The following is a 10169-nucleotide window of genomic DNA, read 5'->3' as shown; positions in this document are numbered from 1 at the left end:
TCCAGGTCCCGCCCTCCGTCGCGGCGGCGCGGTGTATCTTGGGATAGGGAGCGATCTCCGAGCGAGGCAGCAAGATGGACGCGGGATTCTTCCGCGTAAGTAGAAGCGCGGAGATCCGGGGTGAGGTGAGGGGCTTATCGGTGAGGCTCGGCAGGAGGCCTAAACTCGGGCCGGTGTGGCCAACGAGGGGAGGCTTTGAAGATCCTGATGGCCCTCCGTGCCGGGGGACGCTCCCCCCCCACGCCTGCCCTGCGGCNCCTAGTGGGGCCTGCAGGCCGAGCCGCGCGCGCCGCGGGGTCCTGGGGCCTAGTTGGGCCGCGAGGAGGAAGTCCCTGGGGGGAGGCCGGAGGGAAGCCCTGAGGTGACTGGCGGCGGGAAGATTCCGGGGAGCACGGTTTCGGGGGGGTACCGCCCCGGGAGAGCGTGGTAGAGAGAGGACAGGAAACGGCGTTCGGCAGCTTCTCGAGAGCGGCGCCAACCACCCCCTCCCCCGTCCTCCCTCTCGGTCCTAAGTCTTCGCAAAGGCGCGGGGTCAGAGTTCGCGGGAACTCCCGCCCAATTTGATATCCCTTTAGGGAGGGGAACTCACATAATGCGTAGTTGGAACGTTTGAATCTGAGACTCTCTAAGGGCAACGGGTGCAACAAAAAGTGCACGTGTCTGGAGGCAGGGACGCGGGGTGGGTCTACTCTCCTTCCCGCACACCGCCCCCCGCCCCTACCTCTGCCCCCGTTTGTTGTTTTGTTTTGAAGTCTGCTGGAGAAAGGGGGCCTCTCACCTACCTAGATTGTCCGGGGGCCACGCTCCCAGCACCTGTCGGCGGGAAAGGCCGCCTCGTCCAAGTTGGTGCTCGGGGCCCGGACTTTACCGGGCTGCCACTGCTGGGCCCCTTGGCCCCGCACTCGGCTTCTGCAGGGAATGAGGGCTCTCCAGCAGAGATCTAGATGGCTGGGAAGTGACACCCCTCGGACTGGAGTTCGCACGTGCTTTTAATGCAGAACGTACCCCATAGAGACCAGCGGTTTGGGTCAAAACCCATACTTTGTGTAACATATGCGGCCTCCGCGCTCTCTGGGGCGGAGAATAGGCCGTTTGCGCGTTTTTAAAGGGAAAGTTGGAAGAGGGGAAGACCGACTTGACGACCGAACTCTTGAGGCCCTAAAGCCGACGTGGAAGTTTTTGAATTGGCTTTAAATGTGGCAATTAGGTTTTTGTGGAAAGTTGCAGTTTGATTCCCGCCAGTTTGGCTGTTCTCAGGTTGTGCAGATGATGCTTGCTGTTTGATTCCTGTAACGACAGTTTGAATTGAGAGTGCTTATCACGTTTTCGTGCTGTTGATGAACTCTAATTTCCATCAAAGTATTTTGTATTGAGTACTCCATATTCCCTGTGATCCAGTGTAATATTTTGACACAAAAGCCGATTCTTTTGATTTTGGTTTTTTGTCGTTGTTAGGACTTCCTTCCAGTGGAAAAGAGTTCCAATAGAAAAGCAACAAGGTGGCTGATAAATTTTAAAACGAAGCTTGCTTTTGGTGTTGGTAAAAACCTGGAAGAAAGGATGTGTGGGTTTTATATACCACCTCTAATTCCTTCAGGGAGTTGACTGGGTTTAAACTCTGAGTTAAAAGAATTTAGGGCAGTTATCTTTTTAGTATACAGCCAACAAGGTAGTACATTGAATTTTTCATTTAAGATAGAAACAGTAGCGCTGAGCTTCTGCCATGCGCGTTACTTTATACGTATATTATTTTCCGTTTACACGACCCTGCCAAGTAGAGTTTAGCGAGTAAGGAAGCATTCTAAAAGAGGTTTAGTAACGTGCTTTGAGTCCTGTGGCTGAAACAGTGGCAGATTTGGGATTCTAATCCAGGTTCTTTACCTTCCTAATCAAAATTTTCCTGATCACTTTCCAAGGGGCAGTGGCCAACTCCGTGAACCAATCAGTAGATTTCACATCACATAGCCAGTTATTTTTTTATTTGGTTCACTTGGAAGGAGAAAATGCAGATTAATTAATGATCACTTGATAGTTTCGTGTAGTATTTATAAGCTCCCATTTTTCCAAAGGTATTGCTGAAATTAAGTTAATGATTAGGGTAAACCTGTAACAGATTCCACGTTCTCAAAATTATGAAAACTAGCACAATCCTGGGGTGTTTTCTTTTTTCTTTTCCCCTTATTCGTATGCATTGCCATAATTTGCAAGCATGCTACTGGTTTTCAGAAGAGGATGAAATTTAATGGTCTTGTTTTGGGGCACCTAGGTGGCTCAGTCGGTTAAGTGTCTGACTTCTGCTCAGGTCATGATCTCACAGTTCGTGGGTTGGAGCCCCACTGTGCTGACAGCCAGCTCAGAGCCTGGAGCCTGCTTGGGATTCTGTGTCTCCCTCTCTCTGTGCCCCTCCCCCACCCATGCTCTGTTTCTGTCTCAATAATAAATAAACATTAAAAAAAAAATAATGGTCTTGTTTGAAAGTATGTATTTTAAGTATAGTAAATATTTCAGTGTATTCTCATTTATACAAAAAAGTCTTAAACATCTTTTAACACACCAACCTTAACTTGCTTGTGGAGGAGGTGCTAGCTTTATGCTACATGTGCCATATTGACCTGTTACAACGAGTTTTGTATTTTGTAATGTTTAAATGCACTCAGGTTTTTAAAATGTCAGCTTCACTGGGAAAGAGAATGCATTCTACACCTATGAATATTATTAGCCATGGTGTTTTCTATTTACTTGATTACCCTATTTCTCCTGTAAAGGTCATAGCCGTCATTAACTGATAAAAAGTAGGAATTTAACTTTGAATTCTTAATTAAAACATGTTTCTCATCCTGCAGGGAACAAGTGCAGAACAGGATAATCGGTTCAGCAACAAACAGAAGAAGCTACTGAAGCAGCTGAAATTTGCAGAATGCCTAGAAAAAAAGGTATTCTTCTAGATAATACTGTTTTTGCACCTTTATAGCACAGTTGGTTCATTTTTGGGACTGTTAACATTTTCCACCTTTTAGCGACAGCCACGTGCACAGAATAGCACAACCACATAAGAAGAGCCAGATTGTACCATGCTGCACTAAAAAATTGCATAAGTTAAAAGGAATTTTGTTGGACAAAACTCCTAAGTGAGCTTTCTTGTGTGCTTTATCAGGTGGATATGAGCAAAGTAAATTTGGAGGTTATAAAGCCTTGGATAACAAAACGAGTAACGGAAATCCTTGGGTTTGAAGATGATGTTGTGATTGAGTTTATATTCAACCAGCTGGAAGTGAAGGTAATAATATACAAGTGGCTCTTATTTCTGAATATGTGACATAATTTTGTGAATCTATGGAAACTGAATTTTTCTATGGAGTGCAAATATAGGAGGGTTGTTTTACAATGTTTGTTGTGAAAAGAATTCACTTTGTAAACGACTATTAAGGCTGGAAGTTTAGTGAAGGTACATAGTTTTGAAAGCTACACAGGTGAAAAATCAAACTTATTGTTTGTAATTTTGCTGTTACATGTTAAGTTACTTTGACAGCAATTTTCTAATGATAATGTGATTTATGATTTAAAAGGCCTGAACCAAAATGGAAGTTATTCCTTGCGTCTGAAGTATAGCACCATCACCTTATTAGGTCACAGCAGAGTGAGTGTCCCAATGTCGCTCTGACCCAACTCCCTTGATGATGCAGTGTGTGTTTGGAGGTGAGTTGTGTAAAGTGGCCGAACATCAACAACAACAACAACAAAAACACAAACAGGAAAGAGCAATTGGGTAAATCTATACACTGCTCTTTAAAAATACTATTATGAGATGGACGTTTATGTGAAGCATGAGGGGCAATTCTGATTTGATTGGATATTGTTTTTAAAATAATCAAGTAACTGAAGTCTTTAGTTGTAGCTGCATGTCAGCTAGTCATCGATTAACGTTTTAGGCACAGAGTTTTTGTTTACGTTATGCTTAAACTTCAGACTGAAATAAATTGGCAGCATTATTAGAACCAGTTAGTATGATCATTCCTTTCTTCATACATGAGATAATATGAGATGATGACAACTAATGTTTAAAAACAGTTTTATCATACGATAGTTTGTTGTTTTGCCACAATCCTGAGGATAGTAAGATGTACCGTATGACCTTTTGGCAAATATACCAATGTGAATTTACCTTTACGTTAATCCTTTTCCCAAAGAGTTCGCCCTTGTGTTTTGACAGAACAGTTGGCATTTCAACTGATAAGGTATTTCTATTTTTAAAATAATTTGGTAATTACATTTTGTCGTGAATATTTGTAAAGATTAATTTTAAGAAAGCACTTCTTTTAAAATGTGTACATTTAGAAAACCAGGAACATGGGAAAACGTTTCTTAAAATGATTAAATATAGATTGTATTGGAGAAATGCTTTACTGATTTGTATCTTAGTGCATTTTTAAAACCTAACTATCTGGTAGTATTCCCCTTGTAGTGAGCATGAGATTAAAGTTTAGAACTTTTTTAAACAATCTTTTCTTTTTTTGTGGTTGTGTACTCATTATTGCTTGTTCGTCTTTTGCAATTTAGATAAATGATATAACATTAAACTCAAGGTGGTTGAGTTGCAGTAGGGAGTCGGAAGCAAGCCAAGGGAACATCTTTCTCTACAGGGGACTTGGCGATTCCAAACCCCCAAGGTTCCAAGAAGAAACTGAAGACACCTGGAATCTGTACTTGCTTTGTGCTATTGAGCTGTGCTTGTTATATGGACCTTGTTGCTTGACCAACAGATTTAGCATTTAAAAACCCAGTTATTTTTTGAGAAAACTTGACCTCTTAGCCCTTTGTGGACAGTTGAGAATTTGAGGCATTGTTATAGTAGATTTTCCTTATGTAGAAGTCAGGCTTTCAGCTTAGTCTTCAGAAGTTACAGAGTGCATGCGTAACTTGTTAGTTTTCATAACTGGACGGTAGATACTTTATAGAAAGCTCTCTTCTAGTGCTAGAGAAGTGAACAGTTTATGTCCTTTTTCAGTTTCTCATTGGGGGAAAATTTCCAGGCAAGCAAACACTTTCCTTGTTAGTAAATGCAGGAATTTGTGGGATGTTCATGATGGTTTTTAAAGTTAATAAATGTAAGGCCCACTAACAGCCACGTAGTCTAAAAATACTTACGAAATCCACAAAGGATTAACAGGCTGCTCTGATGCTTTTGGTAGAGTGAGAGAGAATTTGGCAATCTGTGCTAGAGAGTCTATTGCTGAGAAACTATTAGGGAAAACTATTTTTTAAGTAGTAGAAAATATATATGTATTTAAGCCCCTATGGTAGACTTAAAAAATACTAATTTAATGAGTTTTAGATTGGTTGGTTGGCTTGTTTTGAAGTAACCTGTTTCTCTTCCTGTCATGTCTTTTTGCAGAATCCAGACTCCAAAATGATGCAAATCAACCTGACTGGGTTTTTGAATGGAAAAAATGCTAGAGAATTTATGGGAGAACTGTGGCCCCTGCTCTTAAGTGCACAAGAAAACATCGCTGGAATCCCTTCTGCTTTTCTAGAACTGAAGAAAGAAGAAATCAAACAAAGACAAGTAATGGCCTTTCTCTTTTGTAAAACTGATTTGAGGGCATGGTATCCAGACTGCTAAGACACTTGAAATTTTACCCAACCTGGCCACGATTGCCATGTCCTGTTGCTTTGCTGTAATCTATTTGAACATCCATTTTGGGTTCTCCACTCCATCCTCCCAACCCTAACCCAAACAGAGTTTAAGTTAAGGTGTCATTTTCCCAGAGTCAGTAATTTGGTTGGTATATGTATTTTTAAATAGGTGAGTACTTCCAGCTTAAGTAAATTGAACTTTAATAATAATGTAAAAGCATAAGCGTGGCTTCTTCGCCTGGGCAGTGTGTCTATGAAATCACAGAAGAATAAGTTTAACGTGAAAATTATTTTTTTTAAGTAAACTGGAAAACAGCTATTCTCTTTGATTCAGCTGTTAGGGATTAATTTTCAGCAAGAATAGTCTTGTTGAAAAGCAGACATGCTTTTCATGAAACGATTTATAGCATTGGTGTTTCTCAGAGGTGCAAAGTCTTCCTCTGTTTGGTAATCTCAAACGTTCAGCTATGTTTACTTTGAAAACTTGGTCTGCAGATTGAACAAGAAAAGTTGGCATCTATGAAAAAGCAAGATGAAGACAAGGATAAGAGGGATAAGGAAGAAAAAGAAAGCAGCAGAGAAAAGAGGGAGAGGTCTCGGAGCCCAAGAAGGTATAATACAGTGGATGTGTGTGTTTTACAAACACTTGAAATAGTATTCTGTATAGAAAGTGACACAGTTCACAAGGCAGCTACCAGCATTATTCAGAGAATATCTTCCATGTTGAACTGAGGCTGGTCTCTGGCCTAAAATATTTCAGTTTTGTTTGAGGAAGATCATTGGACTATAGTAATTGTCTGTTAAATCTTGGCAAATTTTACACGTCTCAATTTCTAAATCAAAATCAAGACTTGCCTTCCATATTGCTTTTGTCTAAATATAGCATTTAATTATTTTAATCTTCTCCAACTCTTGTTCTTTCCTATAAATTAGAAATCTGTACCCATTAGCCATTCATATTATATACTTCTCTAATTCCCTGTTCTGCTTTTCTTAGATGATTGTACTGAACCCAAAACAGATCATTTATTTGTTTTCTTCTTCCTTCCAATGAGACTATGGTTAGCTTTCCATTTTTAAGCCCACGACTCAGCTTCTACTGTATTTGTGGTGAAAGGTGAGAATTCTACTAGGCTTTTCATTTTTAGAGTTCTGCTGATTTTTTTCACAAATCTTCTGGAATTGAAGGGTGGAGGTAATTTCTTTGTCTATTTTAACTTATATATTTGATATTAAAACCTCCTTACCATGGAAGCAGTACTGTTTCTAGAGTTAAGCACATCACAGTGGCCACTACTTGATTACTGATGAGCCAGGTCTGCTGTTTTACTTTTATGTGAGGGAAACTATTATTGAAAAGGAAAGGGGACTTCTCCTTTTCCCAAAAGGCTGTGCAAATTTGACGTATTTCTTTTTTCTTCCAAAGAGCACATTACTTCAATTGCACTAGGCCTTTTTCTGGAATACCTAGACTGCCTGACAAACTCTATGGGGGGATCTGTCTGCACCTCAACTCTGTTTTGTTGGATTTGTTATTAGGGAATCTCTCCTTACTTTTAAGCAGTCTCTTCCTCTGAAAAGTTGATCTTTGGTCTCTTCGTCTCTGGGAATGATTAAAAATCTGAATCTAGAGTCCCAGCTCAATGCGTTCCTCTTAAAACTGGTGTACCAGAGAATGTCGTTACCCTTTGTTTGCTTGCCTTTCTGGTTTTCTTTCGGCCCTTCCCAGTAAATATAACAGGGTACCTTATTTTCATAAGGAACTTCTCCGCTATAGAGAACAGTGGTATAATTAAAAAGATGAGTTTCTCACTTTGCCTTGGTCCTCTCCCCCAACCCACATGATTCAAAAACCTGAAAAAATTGTTTTTATCCTAGACGCAAATCCAGATCTCCTTCCCCTAGAAGACGATCTTCCCCAGTCAGGAGAGAGAGAAAGCGCAGTCATTCTCGGTCTCCCCGCCACAGAACCAAGAGCCGGAGTCCTTCCCCTGCTCCAGAAAAGAAGGAAAAAACTCCAGAGCTCCCAGAACCATCAGTGAAAGTAAAAGAACCTTCAGTACAAGAGGCCACTTCTACTAGGCAAGTATATAAAATTTATTTATAAATAACACAATTTTAGGCTGTTACTAACTGCCAGTATAACTCTGAGTTACGAACATAAAATCACTCGGTTGTTTCCTTTTATATTTTTTAAATCATAAGATCAGTTTGTTGAAAGATTCAAATTCTATAGGAGAGTGTAAATGAAATGCCCCAAGGGAGTCTGGTTGGCTCTGTTGGCTAAGCCTCAGACTTCGGCTCAGGTCATGATCCTATGGTTTGTGAATTGGAGCTCCATGTGGAGTTCTCTGCTGCCATTGCAGAGCCTGCTTCAGTTCCTGTCTCTCCGCCCCTCTCCAGCTCACGCTCTCAGCTCTTTCTCAAAGATAACCCCTCCCCCCCAAAAAAAGTAAAATGCCCTAAAGGTGACCACTGCTATTGCTTTGTTGTATCATTTCAGATATTTTGTGTTCTCTAACTTGCTTTTTTTCTCCCCGATATTGTGGACAACTTTGTACTCTTAAGAATGTATGTGGTTAGAATTGTTGGTTGCTTTTTGGCTTTTGCTGATGTGTATATATCTTTTGGAACCAGGGAGAAGTCTTCATGAATTTTGAAAACATTTTAAAAAGAGAAATAACCATAATACATCGTGGTATTATGAGTTAGGAGTCTGAGCCGAAGAAGAGGAAAAATAATAATAAACAAATAAGAATAAATAAACTTTTTGTTCCTGCAGTGACATCCTGAAAGTTCCCAAACCTGAACCTGTACCAGAGCCTAAAGAACCTTCTCCGGAGAAGAATTCAAAAAAAGAGAAGGAGAAGGAAAAGACCCGACCAAGATCTCGGTCACGTTCCAAATCAAGATCCCGGACACGGTCTCGCTCTCCTTCTCATACTCGACCTAGACGGCGTCATAGATCCCGGTCAAGGTGAGTTAGGGCTTTATGATTGATTTAGATCTTAGGTTTTGTGTGCTACTCTCCTGAGTAGAGTTAGGTAAATAATTGCAGAGCAGTAGAAAGCATTTAGTTAGTACAAATGTTATTCTTTGGACCCAAAGAGAGAATTTGAGATCATTTTTTCTGTGTGTTGTAAAAATCTCTACATAAATGGAAAATCGTATCCTTTGAAGTCCTTTTTTTTTTTTTAATTTTTTATTATTTTTTAAAATTTATTTCTGAGAGAGAGAGAGAGAGCATGAGCAGGGGAGGGTCAGAGAGAGAGAGAGACACAGAATCTGAAACAGGCTCCAGGCTCTGAGCTGGCTGTCAGCACAGCCCAACGCGGGGCTCGAACCCACGAACTGTGAGATCATGACCTGAGCTGAAGTCAGACACTTAACCCGACCGAGCCACCCAGGCGCCCCTCAAAGTTCATTTTTAAATTGTAGATGTTGAGAGAGCTGTCTCAAGGACTTTGTTCCTTGTTCTTGTTTACTCAGGCCCTAATTCTGTTTGTTATGGCAGATCATACTCACCTCGAAGGCGGCCAAGCCCGAGAAGGCGGCCATCTCCTCGAAGAAGAACTCCACCGAGACGAATGCCACCTCCGCCCAGGCATAGAAGGAGTAGATCTCCAGTGAGACGGTGAGGAGTTTCTCTTTTCTTATTATTTGTTCTTTATTTTTCTTTTTTCTTTTTTTTCTTTTTTTTTTTTAATTTGAAAGTGTCAGTATATGAAAGCACAGCACATGTTAGTTTCAGGCCCATGTTTGATTTCATGTCCCCCTGGAAGACTCGAGTGGTACGAGGTGATGCCTAAAGAGAGCCTCTCATTTGAGGTTTAATTGTACCTTGAAAACCATGCTAGTGCAGTGTTGAGTGTGGGAAACAAGAAGTTCACACCATATTGATACTTAACATTAACTTTAACCCTTTTAGACCCCACCCAGATATAGCAGTGAGGGAATCTGCCACCCTCCCTCTTCCTTTGGATTTCACTTATCACTGGCTTCTAAAAAGCAGGTAACTACAGAGCCAGTAAGCTACTTCCACCAATATTAAAATGACCTATTTGTATTATGTTTTTGTTTGAAGTGTTTTTTTTCTCATTACAGAAATGAGTGCTTATAAAATTTCAAACAAATAGCAAATTGAAAATTACCTACAATAATAGCCCATGGATATAGCCATTTTTAGCAGTTTGGCATCTAGTTATTTTTGAAGAGATCAGGCATAGAAGTAACCCTGTCAGTACCAATGTTCTTTTATTAAAAGTCATTTTTAAATTGGCATAAAGCAGACTGTGGTTCCATCCCTTTTAACAAAAAGATTGTTGCTAAATCTGCCCAAAGTAGAAGTGTGGTGCACGGATAGCAGAGTTTGGTGCCTTCTTGACCTCCTTGGAAGGAGCTGTGATGATTGTGTTTCAGATTACAGTGAGCACAGAAGTTTTTGTGTTTTAGTCTTTAAGATATTTGCAGGGAAATGAACCCACTTGGAAATAAAGAGGGGAAACCATAAGCTCCATAGTTGTTGTTCCCACAGT

The 10169-nt window shown here is 40.7% G+C and overlaps 1 protein-coding gene and 1 long non-coding RNA gene across 6 annotated transcripts in view; one reads left to right on the top strand and one right to left on the bottom strand.

The window, feature by feature from the left end:
* SRRM1 (serine and arginine repetitive matrix 1) overlaps positions 1-10169 on the top strand; it is a 32754-nt gene that overhangs the window by 556 nt on the left and 22029 nt on the right. For 3 of the 5 annotated variants that reach the window (XM_077775829.1, XM_077775830.1, XM_077775828.1), the window contains exons 1-8: positions 11-95; positions 2844-2933; positions 3155-3277; positions 5393-5563; positions 6130-6245; positions 7513-7716; positions 8417-8611; positions 9149-9268. In XM_077775829.1, the coding sequence (XP_077631955.1) occupies positions 75-95; positions 2844-2933; positions 3155-3277; positions 5393-5563; positions 6130-6245; positions 7513-7716; positions 8417-8611; positions 9149-9268 (1040 nt within the window). In that variant the 5' untranslated portion in view covers positions 11-74. Of the gene's footprint in view, positions 1-10; positions 96-2843; positions 2934-3154; positions 3278-3566; positions 3697-5392; positions 5564-6129; positions 6246-7512; positions 7717-8416; positions 8612-9148; positions 9269-10169 lie in introns of those variants that run through there. The other 2 variants (XM_077775831.1, XM_077775832.1) reach the window with 2 other exon arrangements.
* LOC144241281 (uncharacterized) overlaps positions 952-10169 on the bottom strand; it is a 39539-nt gene continuing 30321 nt past the window's right edge. Inside the window, exon 3 of the long non-coding RNA XR_013338006.1 lies at positions 952-1287. This is a non-coding gene — a long non-coding RNA (uncharacterized LOC144241281). The remainder of the gene's footprint in view (positions 1288-10169) is intronic.

This window comes from Crocuta crocuta, unplaced genomic scaffold (assembly GCF_008692635.1).
Source record: "Crocuta crocuta isolate KB4526 unplaced genomic scaffold, BGI_CrCroc_1.0 scaffold127, whole genome shotgun sequence".
Taxonomy (NCBI): Eukaryota; Metazoa; Chordata; class Mammalia; order Carnivora; family Hyaenidae; genus Crocuta; species Crocuta crocuta.
Note: the sequence above shows the minus strand (reverse complement) of the source record. Positions and strands in the feature narration are given on the sequence as shown.